This window comes from Tiliqua scincoides, chromosome 3 (genome assembly GCF_035046505.1).
Source record: "Tiliqua scincoides isolate rTilSci1 chromosome 3, rTilSci1.hap2, whole genome shotgun sequence".
Lineage (NCBI taxonomy): Eukaryota > Metazoa > Chordata > Lepidosauria > Squamata > Scincidae > Tiliqua > Tiliqua scincoides.
Window position 1 is genome coordinate 73,401,278 of NC_089823.1, and position 20,100 is coordinate 73,421,377.

Here is a 20,100-nt window from a genome sequence, read left to right on the forward strand (position 1 = left end):
TCATGCAAATTGTGTAGCAATGTGGACACTCCCCAGTCACAAACTCAACAGCGTCCCCACATTCTCCCAGCATACTTGCACGAAGCTTGGAACCAGCCATCAGGTTCACTTTTCATAAATTGCTTTTCACTTCTGGGTAGAACAGTAAATTTTCAACCCTTTTCATCTCATGGCACATTGACAAGATACTAAAATTGTCAAGGCATACCATCAGTTTTTTGACGATGCCATGCTGCCATTGGTCAAATCCCCCAATGGGCATATTAATAAATGATTCTTCCCCAAATTCCCGCAGCATACCTGCAGACCATTTGCAGCACACCAATGTGCCACAGCACACTGGCTGAAAATCGCTGGAGTAGATTATAGATGACCATTTTTTTAATATATGAGAAAGTGCTTAGTATATTTTAAGGACTTCAGAAAGCAAGATTATGACATAAACTGTCCTTTTTAATTTAGTTGTGAAATCTAGTCTGTATCTAGAGGCACTGAAGATTGGCTGTTTATAATAATATTTATGTGAACCTTTATAAAATTGCCTTTCCAATACACTGGGGGCACAATCCTAACCAAATTTCCAACACTGGCATAACTGTGCCAGTGGGGCCCATGTTGCATCCTGCAGTTGGGTGGCAGTCATAAAGGCCTCCTCAAGGTCAGGCAACGTTTATTACCTTAGAGTTGCAGTGCCCTTACCCCGGTGCTGGAAAGTTGGTTAGGACTGCGCTCTAAATGTAATTGTACCTTATACCAGTGTTTCTTAACCAGTTGTATGGGTACCACCAGAGATACTTGAGGTGCTGTCTGGTGGTACTGATGAGATCTGCTGCCTGGCAGTGAGACCAGGAATGTAGCACAACAAACAGCAGTAGGAGGCTTGGCTTGGTGGGCAGAGCTCCAAAGCATGCTTGTCTGCATTCAGAAAAGCCCTGCATTCCACCCTGAACCTCTTACTGGTATTTGCCACATCACACCTGGCCTCCCAACCTGGAGGTAACTGGTGATGATGTCATCACCAGTTACTTCCAGTGATACTTCCAATATGTGGACCATGTGAAGTGGTACAGTTGAGGACAAACATTGAGAAACACTGTTTTATATTATACATTCTCTATTGCTTATTTATCATTACAAGTTTACAAAAGTCTTCCCAGATACTGCCCAGTATCATCTCCACTCCAGCTGGTATCTCTTCTACAGGAAGCTTCTCAGTTATTCTTGACATATCACAAATAAATAATTTATTTTCAGATCTTGCAACTCATTAAGTATACAAGAGATGTAGCAAGTAGTTATGTACATGCAGGAAATCCTGAAATATGTATTTTATTTTCTTACAGCTTTTCAGTAAAAAGATAGCACATTTCAAATGATAAGCTGTTGAGCTGACTAGTGTCGTTGTCAACCCAAATATGTTCAATATTGGCCCAGAAGAATGCCAGTATTTACTATTTCTAATGTGACTTACAGACCAGCTTTGCAATCAGGCTTCTGATATAGCCCAGGTTGAAATGAGGAAAAAGTTAATTTCACTCAATCCATACCAGTCCTCTCCATCACTGCCCTTCTTCCAAATATTCAGACACAACCAATGCCAGAGTGCTAGAGGTCCTGGGGCAAACCTTGTTTCTGGGCCCCTACAGTACCCCTCACTTGCTCCTTAATGGTACATTGGAAGTTACCACTGCCATCAGTACTGAAAGCAAAGGAGTTAGCCCAGGTAGGTAGACCCTCTGATCAATGTGGGCCCTTGACCAGTGACAGAACTGGCTACATCCTGAAACCATTCCTGCACCCAGGTAAGGAGTGCCTGGAGATGCCAGGGAAGAACCTGCAATTTTCTACATGCAAAACATGTACTCTATACACTAAGCATTGATTCTCTTTCTAGGTACAATCCCTAAAGAAGATGGCAAAGGATGACTGTCATAACTTGAGAAAAATGGCAAAACTGAACCAGTTTTGAGCCAAACTTCAGGTTTGACTTTCTTAACTGTGAAGTTCAGCACCATAACAATGCATACATGGTAGTATATGAGACCACTGTACACACTGTGGTCAGCCAACCATAGTCAGGTCTTCTTGCTGTAACAATCCACTCTCCTGGATGATTCTGCAATGCCAACTGGGTCACAACTTAGCAGTTTATCAGATAAATAATCTCCAATTGGCTCACAGACCTAAGCAGTCTGTCTATAAACTATAAACACAATACATATATAAGTGTATATAAACTGTGTATGTAAATATATATATAAGTTTATATAAATTATATACACTTCATAATTATAGACCAGTGGTTCCCAAACTTCTTAGCACTGGGACCCACTTTCATAAACAGCACTCTGCTGAGATCTACCTAGGTTTACCAGATTTTTAAAAAAGGAGATTTAGAAAGAAATATTTATTTATAAGTAATAATTACCAGAAAAAAGACTCTCAAACACTTATCTCTCTATATTTACATATGCTTGCAGACTTGAGGAGCAGGGTAATTACCGTAGATACTCACGTATAGTATAGTATATACTATAGTATATAGAATAGTATAGTATATAGTATAGTATAGTGAAATTTTTGCCAAGTAATCAAGCTCCAATTATCACTTTGCCTGATCTCTGGGTCAATCAGAGAGCAGACCCTTTCAACTCTGAACAGTTTCTTTCTCAGCTGAGCTGTTGCTCAGCTCAGGCAGGCAGTTACTTTCCAGGGACATTCCAGCCAAAGCTAACCTTTTAATCTCCTTCCTTCTGCTGCAGCCTGGTTCTACTTGGCAAATGCTTGCAAAGCAGGTCTGTTTTTGAAACACCAGGATGGGACCCTCCTTCCCAGGCTACAATTCAGCACATCATTACTTCAGAATAACACCCATGGAAAGCAGTGGGTCTACTTCTGAGTAAAAAGGGTTGCAAATATCTCATCTTTCTGCTGTGAATTGCACATGCTCAGTTATGTGTTATGTATTGTATGTTGTATGTAGAGCTTCTGGCTTAACACATCAGACACCTTAAAGGTGTCTTTGATTCATGGATCTCCTGCAGTGGTTCCCAACCTTTTTCACTTGCATATCCCTTGGCAGCCCATTTCCATAAATTGTACCCTTCATATTAGCAAAATGTTTGTAATTAATAATACAAGTCTTCATCTCCTCCACATGAAAGCCCAGACTTCATGTATTCATCACATATTTTCTCTTTTCATCTGTTTGAAGAACAGAAGATTCTGCCTTTACACTGTTTTGCACCAGAAGTGTGCTGAGAAATTCTGGGTGATTTATCATTTTCCATATTATGTTTCAGCTTTTTTACTGTGCTGGTTTTCAATCACTGGTTCATAGATGAATTGATGACCAAAAACTAGCTATTGGTGGGGCTTTCACAGCCAACTAGCTACCTCCCTTCCTGCCTTGCTGGTCCTTGCAAGGCATTGCTGTCTTGCAAGGCATTCTGGAGCACGATCTGCCTTTTTCTGCCATTATTCCATTCTTTTTCAATTACCCCTAAAGATCCTGTTCAGTGTCCCTGGGAGTACGTGAATACCAGGTTGGGAACCACTGTTTTACTGGTATGTAGTTTACAGTGCACTTACTCTGACAGTGTTTACAAAAAGGTGGTGAAGACCAGAATTTAAAAAAGAATAAAAAATGTATCTTATGATCTTTTACTATGTTTTTAATAAATTAGAGACTACAGTTCTTAGGTAACAATTAGTGGTGGGTTATTTTTCAGGATCTGGCCTTGGGCAAAATCAAACAAAACTATAGTCAGACACCCGCCTAAGTTTAATCTCCGACTTATCCGAGGGTAATAGAAAATTCCATGATTGTTGGCTCAAGACCTGCCCTCGACTTATCTGTGGGGTCAGCTTATGGGCGAGGGCCTGCAGTAGCTGCTATAGTATCTGGTTTTTGAATAGCCTCAGAGTTTGGGGCAATTGGTTATCTGCTCTTTCCATCACCCTTTGGTAACCCACCAAACATCAGGTCTAGTGGGTTCCACCGGTGGGTCCAGACACACAGTTTGCCAAACTACTGTTTAGATAGATAGATAGATAGATAGATAGATAGATAGATAGATAGATAGATAGATAGATAGATAGATAGATAGATAGATAGATAGATAGATAGATAGATAGATAGATAGATAGATAGATAGATAGATAGATAGATAGATAGATAGATAGATAGATAGATAGATAGATAGATAGATAGATAGATAGATAGATAGATAGATAGATAGATAGATAGATAGATAGATAGATAGATAGATAGATAGATAGATAGATAGATAGATAGATAGATAGATAGATAGATAGATAGATAGATAGATAGATAGATAGATAGATAGATAGATAGATAGATAGATAGATAGATAGATAGATAGATAGATAGATAGATAGATAGATAGATAGATAGATAGATAGATAGATAGATAGATAGATAGATAGATAGATAGATAGATAGATAGATAGATAGATAGATAGATAGATAGATAGATAGATAGATAGATAGATAGATAGATAGATAGATAGATAGATAGATAGATAGATAGATAGATAGATAGATAGATAGATAGATAGATAGATAGATAGATAGATAGATAGATAGATAGATAGATAGATAGATAGATAGATAGATAGATAGATAGATAGATAGATAGATAGATAGATAGATAGATAGATAGATAGATAGATAGATAGATAGATAGATAGATAGATAGATAGATAGATAGATAGATAGATAGATAGATAGATAGATAGATAGATAGATAGATAGATAGATAGATAGATAGATAGATAGATAGATAGATAGATAGATAGATAGATAGATAGATAGATAGATAGATAGATAGATAGATAGATAGATAGATAGATAGATAGATAGATAGATAGATAGATAGATAGATAGATAGATAGATAGATAGATAGATAGATAGATAGATAGATAGATAGATAGATTCAACAGCCTCAAAATTCTGTTAACATGTACAGTCAGTTTTCTTTATATGCAAATTCGCTATCAGCAAATTCTCTTATCCATGAGGGGCAGAATTGCTACCTCTTCTCATTATCTGCATCTCTTTTCATTATTCACTATGCAGAGACCTTCAGAATGGCACTTGTGACTAGTGTGGATCCCTTCAAAATGGGCGGCAGAAGCTTCTGCTGGTCATTTTAAAGAGATCTGCACTGGTTGTGGGAGCCATTCTGAAGGTCTCTGCAGCTTTGGGAAGGTCTCTGTAGCATTCCAAATAATTCTGGTACTTCCTGCTGCACTCTGCTGGCTTCCTGAGGGTCTCTGCTGGATTCTTCTGATGACAGGGAAGGTACCCTTCTTCCCCCAGGGTACCCCTTGTACCTAACCACATTGATCCTATTACATCACTGGTTCATTATCTGCAAATTTTCTATCTACTAGGGTAGTGGTTCTTACACTTTTAGCACTGGGACCCACATTTCAGAATGAGAATCTGTAAGGACCCACCGGAAGTGATGTCATGACCAGAAGTGACATCATCAAGCAGGGAAATTTTTAACAATCCTGGGCTACAATCTTATCCACACTTACTCATGAGTGTGTCCCATTGACTATCATTGTTAAAAGCATTTACATAGTAGCCTGTTCAAAATACAGATCTGTAACATTTCCGCAAATGCAGTCACATACCATGGCAGCATCAAGTCTAATATACTAAAATAAAATATTGAAATGAATGGGGACCCACCTGAAATTGGCTCACGACCCACCTAGTGGATCCTGACCAACAGTTTGAGAAACACTGAGCTAGGGTTTACAGGAACCCAACTCTAGCGGACAACAAGAATTGACTGTATCACTGTTACTTAATATATGTCTATATAAAGTTATTCACTTTCAGTAAAATATAAGCAAAGACCTGTTCTGTACAAAGTTGTAAATACTTCAGAGAGAGAGAGAGAGAGAGAGAGAGAGAGAGAGAATTTCATTTTTAGTTGTTACCCAACAAAGAAGATGATACATTAAGGCATTTTTCCAGCAAGTATTCTGTGGCCTCTTTTTCACATACTGTTAGCCTTTTCCTTATTACATTTCCTAAATCTCACCAAGCTGTATATAATGTTAAAGTAAAATGTTCCGATTACTGAAAATGCAGTAGAACATGACATGTAATATTTTGTTGGAGGCAACCAAAGCCTTTCATATTTCTTACCTTATACCACAGGATTTCAGGCTCTCTATATGGTATTAAAAAGTCCTGTATGTCAGGGCAAGAGATTTCCTTGCTTTTGCTAAGTTCAGCTTTTTCATAGTATTTCATCTTTGAATTGTAGCAGAGGCCAGTGTCATTTTCACCCACTGTCAGCGAAATGGATACTTTCATACAATATGTAGAGTTTCTGCAAGACAACAATACAAATAATAGTATAGTGAAACAGGAAACAAATACTGGCAAACGTAATCATATTTCTTTTTTCTCAACTGTTTAGATACCCCAGAATGAGGAATTAGGTGTCTATTTACATTACAGTTTACATCTAGTTCTTATTTGGTCATTAAGACTCTTGCTATCTAGCAAGATATCCAGCAAGTATTATCAACCAGCAATAGAAATCCATTCTTTCTAAAGCTTGTATGGGATCCGATAACAGCTTCCTGCAAAGCCAGTGTCAGTGCTGAGAGCCGCATGCATTAACCAGCAAAACCCATAACCATCCTGCTGACAAACACTATCATGGCAGCTCCCAAGGCTGAACAAATCAGTTTAGAGCAACGGAGTCCAGCTTCAAACAGGAATGTGAAGCATTACACCATGAACCGGAGTGTAAAGCCAGCAATTCATCAGCTTTAAACAGTTTTTCAAGTGAAGCAATAATTGAAAAGCTGTCCTGCTATAGCATTTAATTCAAATCAGTCTAGAGCTTTTCAGTTCTTTGAATACAAATTGGTTGCAGAGTGCTCAGAGGCTGAGAGCCACCACCTTGTGTGCTGGACAGCATGATCCAGCATATTTACTTGGAAGCAAGTTCCACTGAACTCAACAGGACTTACTTACAGGGAGGATGCCCAGAACTGCAGTCACACTCCAAAATCAAAACATCTTAAAACATTACTACCAACACTTGGTTCTAAGTTTTTAGTTTCCATTTGACTCAGAGTAAAGGCAAGAAGAAGGTAGGAAAGTTTGTCTTACTTCATTCAGTTATTTGTTGCTGAAATCTTATTAAAGACTGAACATTCATCCTGGGAAGTATTTTGTTTCAACTGGATTTTAAGGTGAATCCTCTAGAAGTGCACTCTTACCACAGAAGGCTCTTTCCCACATTGTTTTCTAAATGCCTTTTGATCTATAATTGCATAGAAGTGCCTCTTGCCGTAAGCACAAATAAAGTTTCATTGTTGTTGCTACTTCCCCTCTCAGAAACCATCCATGAACTAAGGTAGCTGGTAATTCACAACTGCTTGGTGAGTGAGCAAAGGGAAATGTGCCTCAGACATCCACAGACAGCACTTTATTGACTTAAAGCTTGTGGGATTTAAATGGACACTGAGAAGGAAATAGAACGAGTAGGAGAACTTCGGGCCAAAACCTATCCAACCTTCCGGCCTTGGTGTAGTTGTGCCAATGAGGTGTGTGCTGCATCTTGTTGTGGGAGGGTAGTTATGGAGGCCTCCACAAAGTAAGGGAACATTTGTTTATTTGCCTCAGGGCTGCACTGCAGCTGCACCAGTGCTGGAAAGTTGGATAGCATTGGACCCTTCATCTCCAAATGTGAAAATGCTTAGCTTGAAAATGATCCAGCACAATGAGTCATAAACAGTTGCATCAACTTACACAGGGAATTTTTGTAGCATTCCTGACATAGACCATAGATTATGTGGAGTAGGATGTGTTGGACCACCCCTTGGATGGTCCTTGAATGGGGATAGAGAAGCAATGACGCACATTACCCAGCATACTTGAGGATTTTCAGGCCTCCTTCCGTCTAAGAAGCCTCACATAGGCCTTGTTTTGTGCTGAATAAATATGTGAATTTGATCTCTGTATATTTGCGATGGAATGAATATGGGAGATAAAACTTGCATGGAGCTCATACTTCTCTCCTGACAGCACAGCTTCTTAATTCTATAGGTATGATTGTCAGTATTCATAGTCTATGGCCAGAATAAGAACACTATGGAATATGGCAGCTCATTTTTTTCTGAAATGTACTATGAATTCCTTTGGGAGTTGGCAATGGTAAGTTCTACGTCCTATGCCCGACTGCAACAAAGGTTTGTGAAAGTAGAGATCACTGAAAAAGTCTTACATGGATTCTATGTTCAGGTGGAATCTCAATGACCTTCAATTAAAGTAAAATATAAATGAAGACTGGGAGGGATATCTGGCTATGACCTTGAAGACCTGCAGCCAGCAATCTTTTAGAACAGTGCTCAAACTGTGGGTCGGGATCCACTAGTTGGGTTGCGAGCCAATTTCAGGTGGGTCCCCATTCATTTCAATATTTTATTTTTAATATATTAGACTGTATGTGACTGCATTTGGGGAAAAGTTACAGAACTGTTATTTTAACTGGCTAATGTGTATATGCTTTTAACAATGATAGTCACTCCTGGGTAAGTGTGAGTAGAATTGCAGCCTAGGATTGTTAAGGATTTTCCTACTTGATGATGTCACTTACGGTCACATCACTTACGGTGGGTCCTGACAGATTCTCATTCTAGAAAATGGGTCCCGACACTAAACGTTTGAGAACCACTGTGTTAGAACATACAGTACAGACCTAGATGGATCATGGGTTAAATTCATCACTAATAAGCATCCTTATTCACATCCTAAGAGTAGGACATACCAAAAAGTATTTTCAAAGATGCAATATTTCTGGAAAGAAATCTTTTGGACATTTTAAGATGCTTGTCATTCAGGCTCTCTCAACTTTAATATGCATATTAAACAAAAATGTAAGTGTTATTTCATTGAACTTAGTATTCTTGTTTTATTCATCTTACTGAAACACCTTTTAAAAAACCATTCAAATGTAAAGGTAGCATTTCACAGAATTTAACATGTTCACTTTTCATATAAAGGAAAAGAAAATTATTTTCATTTGTTATGTTTTGGGTTTTGTTTTACTTGCAAACTGAAGGCAAGTCTATAAAAGAACATTACCACAGAGAAAAATCCACATCCAAAATCTCTTAAAATTCTATAGTACATACCATCATATGCAAATATATTGAGCATACCACAATGCTGAATCTGATCACAAAGCATACCTAATACTTGAAACGGATGCTGAGGTATATATTTTACTTTTTATGATTTTGTGAAACATAAACTCACTGTTTGAAAGTGAAGGAAAGGCCATGACATTTTCAGGACAACGTTATCACTCCATATTTTGGTAACTATTTTGTGGCTGTCTGACTTTCTTTCATAAACAATCAGCATTTCTTCCCATTAAAGAAAATCAATGCTGAAGTCACAGTCTAAAGTAGAGCATGAAGACTACACAATTACAGAGAGTACCTGAGGCCATTTCACTTTAGCAGACATACCCTGACAAATAAAAAGTTCAGTAAATGATATCCTCATATAATAGGGCTACATTTCAAACTGCTAATTCAACCAGAATGCACTCATATGAATGGAAGGATAACACTCTTTTCTCCTGCAAAGCAGCTGTGAACAAAGGGTGTTCACAAAAACACTCAATGCTATTTGTATGCAAATGTTAATGTGATTGTTAAGGCCTGTTTGCACATGAAATCCAGAAACGCTTGTTGGCTTGTTGCGTCATAGCTTTTGTTTCCTTTATATTTGATATGTGTGGGAAATACACATATGTATTTACCTGCCAGGAGACCATGGCCCAGGCTTAGCAACCTGATGGAGAGCTGATCGCAAGAGGCTTCAAGTTCACTGGCTAAGGGGAAGGCAACACACTTGATTTATTAGAGCAGGGGTGTCCAAACATTTTGGCAGGAGGGCCACATCATCTCTCTGACACTGTGTTGGGGGCCAGGGAAAAGATGAATTAATTTACATTTAAAATTTGAATAAATTTACATAAATGAATTTATGAGAGATGGAACTTATATGAATGACTGAAGGTCTTGGAGTAGCTCAAGGCCTATAAAAGGCCTTGAACAAAGCAAGGCTAGCCTTTCCTTCACTGCCACTGCTGCATCACAGGCGTGAAACAGCAAGCAGTGGAGGGAGCCCTCGTCCCACAGCTCAGGTGAGAGATTGAACTGTCGTCATCATGCTGAGAAAAGTTGCACCGGGTCAGCATGGACTCCAGCAAGTCTCCAGAAGGCCAGAGGCTCATTGGAAACTGGGAGCTCCCTGAGGGCCAGATTGGGAGCCCCCGAGGGCTGCAAGTGGCCCCCGGGCCGGGGTCTGGGCACCCCTGTATTAGAGCAATCAGTCCCTTGCTCTTGGCTTAAATAGAACAATGCAGGCTCCAAAATTCTAATGAAGTAACCACATTATGTGGGTACCACTTTGATTTTGTGTCCCAAGACACCTCCCAGGAGCATCTTGGCTTGGGAAAAACAATTTGTTAACAGAAGAAGGTTCTCTGACTCAAGCTGTTTTCACCAATGCTATGGCTAAACTCAATCAAGGAGGTATGTTAATGAGCTGACGAACCTCCTAAGCTAGCTATGTCATCCTCAGCCAGATGTAAAGGCAAAAGCAGTACCCATCAAGGGCAGACAACTAACAATCAGCTCATCCCACAAAAGATCCTATAAGATTTTACGAATGAAAACCTTATTAAAAACCTGGGTCACTAGACCCTTGTTTCCATCCTGCCTTGGTCTGTTATGTGTTTGATCCATTGGTGCAATGTGAAGCTATTCCAGTCACAATCTATGGGCCACAATGCCAAACCTCTGCTTCTCTCTCCTTTCAGCCTTTTTACCTCATTTCTCTCTCTGAGTGCGAATGAAGCCACTGGGCCAGTGCAGTCCAGATAGCCAACTCTGTGGACTACATCACTACTGCCTAATTTGGGGATTAGCTTCAACACACTCTTTCTTCCTTTGTAACTTGCTTCGATCAGGAGAATTGTTTGGTCTATGCACCCTTGCCCATCTGCTCCTGCAGCATATCACACTCAATCCAGCAGATAAACTTGTAAACTGGTAAACTTGATCTTTGGCACAGGTGATCTTGATCTCACCACTGACCACGAACTCCTTACTATCTTTCGTTGTCTGTCCTATGTGCAGTCAATTTGATGACACATAGTTTGTGATTTTTCTCCTTTGTGTGAGTACATTGTGTTCTGTGTGATCTTGGTCTATTTTTCCACAAGTTTAGGGGAAACTTGGGATCAGCCCTGGCCTTCATTGGGGACTTCTGATGCAATCCTATCCTGCGCTGGAACAGGCAAGTCAAGAAGCTTGTGCTGTATCCAGCACAGGATAGGGGTCCAAGGTGGCTCAGCCAGAGGCAAGGGGAAACTTTCCCCCTTACCCCTGGATAAGGCGCCTTTGGCCCAATGGGTCTGCTCGGACTTGCACCACCTCCTCAGATGGCGCAAGTCTGAGGAGAGCAGAGTGGCTTGAAGCTGCTCCGTTCTTCCTGGGAACAGGGGTTGAGATCTGGCATAACTGCTGGATCCCAGCCCTGCCTCCCGCTCCCCACCCACCCACCTCCAGCGTTGCCCACTGCCCCCCCTCCCTGCCCAGGAACACCTCTCTCCCGCCCACTCCAGAGCCTTGCGTTGGCCCAAGACTCGCAGAGGAAGCTGGCATGGTGGCTTCCGTCAGCCTCCGCAGGCTGGCGCTCCTCTGAGCGCTGGCCCAGCTTCCTCCCGAGGAGGCACAAATATACCTTATGGCACATTTGCGACCCACCTAGGCAGGCACAAGGGACTTGCGTTGGCCCAAGTGAAGGGCTGGATTGTGCCCTTCCTTGACTAACACAATTGCTTGAATCTGGGCTGCCCAACCGAATGGTATGAACCCCCTCAAGAAACTGCAGTGATGGTCAGGAGGGTTTATTAGATGGATAAGTCGAGCTTTCCCACTTCAAGAGGATGAAATGACATGATACTCAGGAAACTAAGGAGGAGTAACCTTTAAAAAAATCACAAAGCATACTCTCAGATAGGTTCCTACTAAGCAACCTCAATGTGTAGTCCTAAGCATGTGAATGAACCTTCCACAGCCCTGCATCATCTATGGTAGTTGCTGCAAGAGACATCACTTGCATTGCTGCCACAGAGCAGTAAACAAACTCTAGAAAGAAGAAGCTTGACAACCTCAGGCAGTGCCAAGCAGATTGTCACCATCACAGCAGAGTTCTAGAGGTGGTGGGTGATTGATAAAGGAAATCTTGTTATATCTGTGGTATCAGAAAGCAATTATTTCAATCTCATACACACACCAGTTCATAGATAAAGCACGTATGTGGATTTTTACATTATTGGTGATGGTAAGTAGGTTTATGTGAAATCCCTGCATATAAGAGGTGTGCAAGACAGATCCAGTTGGCAACATCTGATTTTGGAAATGAGTTGATTAGTAATTCTCATGAAAGCATGTTCAGCAGACTGATAAACCAGAAGCCAAAGTGCAGGTACTAAAGGGAACAGGAGGCCCCCAAGGATGGGAAGACCAACTCAAGGGCTGCTGCAGAATCAAGTAGCCTCATTGTGGGGCTACGTTCCTTACCCAGGGGAAGGGGATGAACATCCCTTTCTCTCAAGGAGCCGTTGGCAGTTGCCTAGTTCGCTTAGGATACCACAGCCATTTTTGGCACCACAACAGCCCTGCGTGCCAGGCAGCTTAGGGTTTGGCTGCCCAACGCTTCTTTTTTAGTTCCTCTCAACTTCCAGCTAGACTTTTGGTTAAATTGGTTTTGGACCCTGGTAATATTGTTGATTTATTTAGGGCATGTTCACTCCACTTTTCAGCCTCATAGGAAGACTTTCAAGGTGGCTTCCAAATCAAAACAAGATCATAAAACATTTATCAAAATTTCAGGTAAAACAACAGCAGCAAATAGTATGAAACAGCAAAACCAGGCTAACATCAAACTAAAATATACACACCTGTTTCTTGATTGCATCACACTGTGGTGAACTGCCCAGAAGGCTGAATATAGATATCACTTGTTGGTAGTTCTACGTATTTGCTCAAATATAAAGCATGCAAGCAGATTTCTACTTTACTTGGCACTATCTAAATGGATTCCTGTCACAATGCTCCCTTGTTGGGAGAGGGGTCAGGAAGGGATAAGGGAAATGCGGCACTTCCTTTCTGCAACCCTGGTTGCCAGCCCTCAGGCGAACACCCCCCTTTACCACTCCACTTACACTGTGGTTCACTCAGCACACTGGAGTGGCAAACTATGTGCACCTCTTACCCAGCTAAGTTAGACCTCTCATTCTCCACTACCAAATGCTGACGCCAGGCTTCTCTAAATTACTGACTTATTCTGCTGGAAAGAGTTAATTTCTGAGAATCCATTCTTGCTTCAAAAGGGGAGCAGCTCTTAACTCTCCCATTGCCCATCTTCCATCCTCCCCACTCCATTTCCAAGGAAGGGGATCACCACATCAAAGTTTCTCCACACCAGGGAAAAAGCACACACCCCCCACTCCAAATACTCAACTACCATCACCTTTCATCTCCAGGGAAGGAGTATCACAAAGAGGGAAAAATCCATCTCTGTTCCTCTTCCCTTCCTTAAAGTACCTCAGTGTCTCTTCATTCACAATAGTACAGTACTTTCTTTTACTGCAATTTAATCTCTAGTTTCCCCTTCCTGATTATTGTACATTTATCTCCGTAATGGATCCTAGTTGATATTATTGATATTGCATCTCTTGTCTTCCACAAAAGCTAATATCTATGCATTTTGTCATGAGTCAATGACCCGATCTGCATGTGAGTTGGGATGCACATATGTCAACAAATACGTACAAATGCACAGATGAGTATGCCTGTGTCAACATATGTACAAATACCTGAGCATGTGTAGTAACTCCTGGACAAAACTACTTTTTATACTAAGAAAACAAAGCTACTGTGGCTTGCTTCCCAAAGTCTAAACATGGATGTGTGTTACACATTAGAATCAGTTTGAACTGGTGACAGATAAATTTGAACCCAAAGAAGCTTACTGCATGAGCAGAAGACAATTTTCCCCCATTTGCAGTTCCCCAAACTGCAAACTATCCAGGATTGGGCTGTACTGCAGAACCTTCAGCGGCAGCAGAAGCAAGTCCCACTGTTGTAAAATGGCGACTGATGGGGCACAAAAGCTCTGTCAGTGGTCACTTTGGGAGGGCTGCTACAAGAGCCGGCAGCGCTCCCTGCCTAGTATGGGTCTGCATCACACCCAGTGGACCAGGTCAAGCAGCAGCAGGATAGGGGAGGGGAGGCTGTGGGAAGGGGAGATTCCAGCAGCAATGGTACATGGCACATCCTATCCCCTTCATTGGCAGCCTTCCTGCCCCCATCTCTTCTCTGACTTGTGCCAGTTAAAGAGCTGGCGCAGGTTCAAGGAGAAACTGCAGAGTGGGAGGCTTACAGAGGGGTAAGATTTAAATCCCCTTTCCTTTCTGAAGCCTCCCAATCTGCTCCCCCAGCTGAATTCAGCATGTTCCTTTTTAGTGCAGTTGCACCAGTGGGATAGGGATAGGAGACAGGGGAGGATAGGACTGGGCTCTGATTCTCTGGCTCAATCAATTGTTGGGGACACCCTTGTATTTGTAGTCTGCGGTCATATTAGTGACCTCCTCTGCACAAATGAAACTGCCTTCCATTCATGCAGGGAGAAGCTTGGACCCAAATGTTTAAGTATGGCACCCATCTAAAAACAATATAATGTGTAAAGTCCACATGCCAACACACAACAAAAGGTTTCTGGAGGGAAGAGTAAAATATATATGCATTACTTTACCTACAATTTTGCTCGGTTTCTGCATGGTTACAACATGTAGTGTTTAATAAATTAAGAATCATTATAAGCAATTTTCTTCCAGCTAATTGGAGACTCTGATTCAAGTGGTGAAAACCCAAATGGAATTTCCCTGTGGGGCTTTTATTGTGCACCGCAAAATTGGTACAAACCTCACAGTCAGTGCCCTTTTCAATATTTTACCATTACTAACATAGCAGAGACTCAACTAGCCTATTAGCTGCCTATGTTTATAAATTGAACAGAGAGCAATTAATCTGGATGAACCTTAGTTCATTAACGATACGGATGGATAATGAAGATATGCCTCAAAATGCTATCTATAATGCTGTACTATGTTCATTCCAATGTCTACTATTAACAGGACATGTTAGTTAGAGAATAGGATAGTATGTGAGAAGAATATTGATGGAGGACTTAGAATTTAATGCAGAAATACAAATGCTGTATTAGGGCATGAGGTGCAGGAGAAGAAACACCTACAGAGTACGATATTTTCTGAGCTTTCGGCATGCTTGTGGTAGATCAAGGTTAATATAATTTGTGACAGGAATATTTATATCATGTGCTGATTGAAATGGCAGGGGGGAAAAGAGGTAGGAGGTGCTTTACTCCGGGCTGCTTCACCCAAAGCATTACATTCTCCACAGTCCAGAGTGTATCTGGGTATAGATTTGCAGGGAAGACACAAATGTCTGAACTGAGTATGCCTGGATACTGCTGGCATTCCACTGGCAGCAGAGCCCATTATGATGACGGCTAAAGGAAGAGCAGAAACCGCTGCTGACTTGATTGCTTTTGCATCCCTTTAAGTTTTCTCAGAATTACTCCATACATGGAGCCTTGCATAAAAGCAGGCCTCTTGCACTTTGACACATTGAACTTGCTGGTTTCAGTGCTGCTTCACATATTCTTGTAATTACAGTTCATTCTGTGTTTCTATTATTGTTTTTTTTAAATACTGCTTTTGAAAACCATCCCGGGGGTCACAGCTGAAGGTGCGTTATATAAAAGTCTAGAACAGTGGTCTTCTACCTTTTTCCGTGCCCAACCCCAATAATAAATAAATGACACTGGGGACCGCACTGTCAATCCTGCCAACGTCTCAGGACCCTATTTACCCACCCCACCCCTATCGCCACCCACTCCCCACCCCTGTAATACCCTCCCAGCACTGATCACTTGAAACCAAATATTCTTATAAGAGAGAGCAGAAAAAGTTGCCATGCAGCATGGCACTAGTGGAAGCGATTTTAGCACAATTGCTAAGAACCTGAGCAGCACTGGGATACAGTCTCCTGGTACCTGAAGGGGTATACCAGGCCTCCCTCTTTACCTGGCGGTGCTCTAGTCCAGTATTCAACTTTTTTCATTCCCATAAGTTTTTGTAACCCCACAACTGAGGCTTTGTGATCCTATTGGGGTTCCGACCCCAGGGTTGAAGAACACTGGTCTAGAAGGATATCCTGAAGGACTGCCTTCCCCTCTTCCATATAAGACAGACTGCCTCTGAAGTTCATCTTGAGGGCCATACCATTTAGCTAAAGCCATGGAGGAGGGCCCTCTGGGATTGCCTCCCTCTTGAACTGAGTTCTGCCTGGTCCCTATCCGTGTTCTAGGGAACGTTGTTTCATTCTCCTTTTTCTGTTATGCTGTGAAGCCCATCTAGTCTTTATTGCTGGTCTGTGATTGTTTATTACATATTTGATTTTGCTATTTTATTTTGTTATGACATTTTAATATTGTACTTACCCTGTTGTTAGCTGTCTTGGGGCCCAATCCTATCCAATTTTCCAGTGCCAGTGCAGCTATGCCAATGGGCATGCACTGCATCTTGCAGTGGGGCAGCAGTCACAGAGGCCTCCTTAAGGTATGGGAACATTTGTTCCCTTACCTTGGGGCTGCATTGCGGCTGCACCGGTGCTGGAAAATTGGATAGGACTGGGCCCTTGGTCATGCCTTTGTTGGGGGGAGGTTAGGGTATAAATCAGGGGTGTGTTAAACTTGTTTCATACAGAGGGCCAAACAGCATTCATGGTGGCTGCTGAGGGTTGGAAGTGAGGTCATTAAACAGGAACTGTTGTCATTGAGCAGGCAATGACCAGAAATAAGCACTTATTTTCTCACTTAGGAACTCATTAGCTGCAAATGACAGAAGAGAAAGTAAACAAATCTTGACCAGCAGTATGGCTGCATAGTGTAAACTGGTGGGAGATATAGGACGGGGCCATAAGGACGGGGCCATGAATATCTTGTTCATGGACTCAGATATTATAAGTGGTAATTCTGAAACAACAAATTTTTATTCACATGAACAAAGAATTCCAGGTGGTTCAAGACAACCTCTTGCTCTAGTTGTTGGAAAGTCTGTTTCCATTCATAGATGACTACAAAATTCAACAACCTAGCCTGCAATTATAATTTATCATAGGATGTCTCCTTCATGGTGAAACCAAGGGTTCTTTTCCTTTCCTCCAACTTTTTTCTCTCTGATTCACTTCATCCCCTTGAGCATGTAAATAAATGCAAGATTAATGTGACTAAAGGGGATGCTAACCCAGGACAACCATTGTATAAATAAGCTCTTTAGCTTATACTATGGAGCACATTAACTTCAATTATACACTACAAGGGATTTATTTGGCTTCCATCCTTGAAAGGTAAATCAAGTTAAGAAAAAAGAAAAAAAAAAAACTACTCCAATTCCCCAGTACAACGAAATAAACTTCTATTAACACTATCCTCATAACAGAGCATAACAGTACCTCAAGTTATTTGTTTTAATTAGCTTACCTGAATTAATCACGCCAAGAAGTAGTAATCTGGTTTATTGCATGCTTCAATTCTCAGAAGCAGTAACTTTAAAATTATATTCCATTCTAATAAAACAAGCAGGCTTTATGATGCTGGATTGCCCTGACTCTTCAGTATCATCTTAAAAGGATTACATGCTCAGATATCATCATCTGTCAGTGCACTATTTCCTGTTAGCCAAGCTATGTCCAAGAATTGATTTAAATTTCTTTTTTAAAGGGTCTTGCTTTTAAGAGACCTATCAATCTGTTACGTTATTTATGTTTTCATGGGGGAGAGGAATGAATTTTTTACTAGAGGAACACAATTGCGTACAGATCTGGAAATGGGGAGAAATCTTATTATTTTCCAGACCTCATAGCCGTAGGATGCCTACTCACTTCTGCCCTGCCCAGATACTTTGTGCAATTCTGACACCAGATTTTTGATGCTTTGTGGTCACCAGTACTGTGGTAGTATCACCAGCATTGAAGGCTCGGGAGTTGTCCCACCTGGATGGGCCTTTTTAGGGGTATGAGACCTTGCTCAGTGTTGCCTTTAAACACATGTTAACATGCACTCGCAGGGGAAATTGCCTTCATGGGCTGGGACTTTGTACAGCTGCCAATGGCACAATTCAGTGGTTATCCAGAGGGAGAAGAGCAAAGGTAGAACACACAAACATTTATTATGAGGGTAATTTTACAAACATAGGGAAGAGAAATCAAAATAAAAATAATTCAATATTTCTTAGCCACATATACAGGTAAGGTCCTAAACATAAGCAGTGCTATGTACGGGGAGAAGAAAAAGTAAGGGAAGGGGAAATCCTTAAGAGGGAAAGGGGCACATGATGGCAAAAGCCTAGAGAGGTAAAAGAAAGGGGAGAAAAGAACATATCAAAATATTTTTCCTTTCTGAGGGAAATTGGACTTGAAACACTAGGAATTTTACAGTGCTGGAAGAGGAAGACAGCTGAGGGAGAAAGGAAAAAAAATCGTTGAAAGACATTCCAATAAAGCCATGGCTGAATTGAGTTCTCTATGGCATGAACCAAGGACTACAGACAAGGGGTGTATCCCTTGGCAGGCTGTGACTTCCTTGTGGTTGGAGAGCTAAACTCTCCCATCTGACATACCCTCCTAACTGGTATTCCAGCTGCTCAAAGGGGGCCCTTGAGGTCCACTATTGTTTGAAGAGTGGGAGACATGGTTAGGGGAGTTGGTCTGACTGGAGGTTTGGGACCTGTTCTCGAGCTTCCCTTGAAAAAGTTTAAGAATAGCTTAACATCCAGTCCTGTCCTTGGCACTTTACTAGCTTGGGTCATGCTTTACTGGCAGGCATCCAGCACCATATACATGTGTTTATAAATCATGTGTCTTGCATCAAATTTGTCAGGCAACACTAGTACTTCACCTAGCTGACCCCAACACCATGCCCGACACCCTTTATAAAGTTCTAGTTTTTAGTTTAAGGGAGGAAAAGTCTCTAGCCCTTTTATTTATGGAAAGAAAAGACAACCTCTCCCCCAAATGGGATCGGATTCAACAAAAGGAATAGAAGAAGTGAAGATGTAAGACACTTATTCTGAGTAGGTTAACTCCTGCACTCTTCCACAAGCTGTGCCTTGTTCTGTACCTTTACACCTCTGCCCACCTTCCTTCTTTTTCTTTGCTTATGCTCCCCTTTGCATCAGCAACAATGTGACATCAATGAGCAGAGAATCTGTGCAAGATCTATTCTTAGTATTTTTTCCAAATGTTATTGTCTAGTTCAACCACATACCGTATTTTTCGCTCCATAAGACGCACCTGACCATAAGACGCACCTAGTTTTTAGAGGAGGAAAACAAGGAAAAAAATATTCTGAACCAAATAGTGTAATAAAATATTTAATAAACTATAACAGAATAACATTTGAACCATGTAAAGCGAACAGCAGTCAACAGTGGCATTAAGAACCATTATCACTGTCATTAACAAATGGAGAGACTTAAAGGCTTGAGTACTCTAGTTTTCTGGAAACCCCAAGAACTCATCAACGCTAGAGTCAGAATTTATGAAGCTCACAAAAGCAGGTGCACACAAATAGGGGATCACATTATCTTTCTGCTACAATGATATTCTGCCAAATTCCAAACCACTGGGCCTCGTGCCGCTTAAGGCTGATCAGTCCCCCTTGTGCAACTCACCAGTGCAGCAAGCAAAAGTGGGTCCAGTTCCAGTCCACAGATGCCAAGTAAATCAGTCCCATCAATCAGAATTACCAAATCAGAGTCCAGAGCCAATAAGCCAAATTACAGTCCAAGGTCAGGTTCCAGGTAGGTCAGTCAAATCCATCAGAGTATCCAAGTTCAGTCACAATCCACAGTCAGATTCCAAATTCA

At 41.2% G+C, this 20,100-nt stretch overlaps 1 protein-coding gene across 1 annotated transcript in view; it reads right to left on the reverse strand.

Annotated features, from left to right (window-relative positions):
* The window catches only part of IL1RAPL1 (interleukin 1 receptor accessory protein like 1), a 784,296-nt gene that overhangs the window by 382,564 nt on the left and 381,632 nt on the right, over positions 1-20,100 (reverse strand). The window contains exon 6 of the mRNA XM_066621736.1: positions 6,192-6,378. Within this exon, the coding sequence (XP_066477833.1) occupies positions 6,192-6,378 (187 nt within the window). The remainder of the gene's footprint in view (positions 1-6,191; positions 6,379-20,100) is intronic.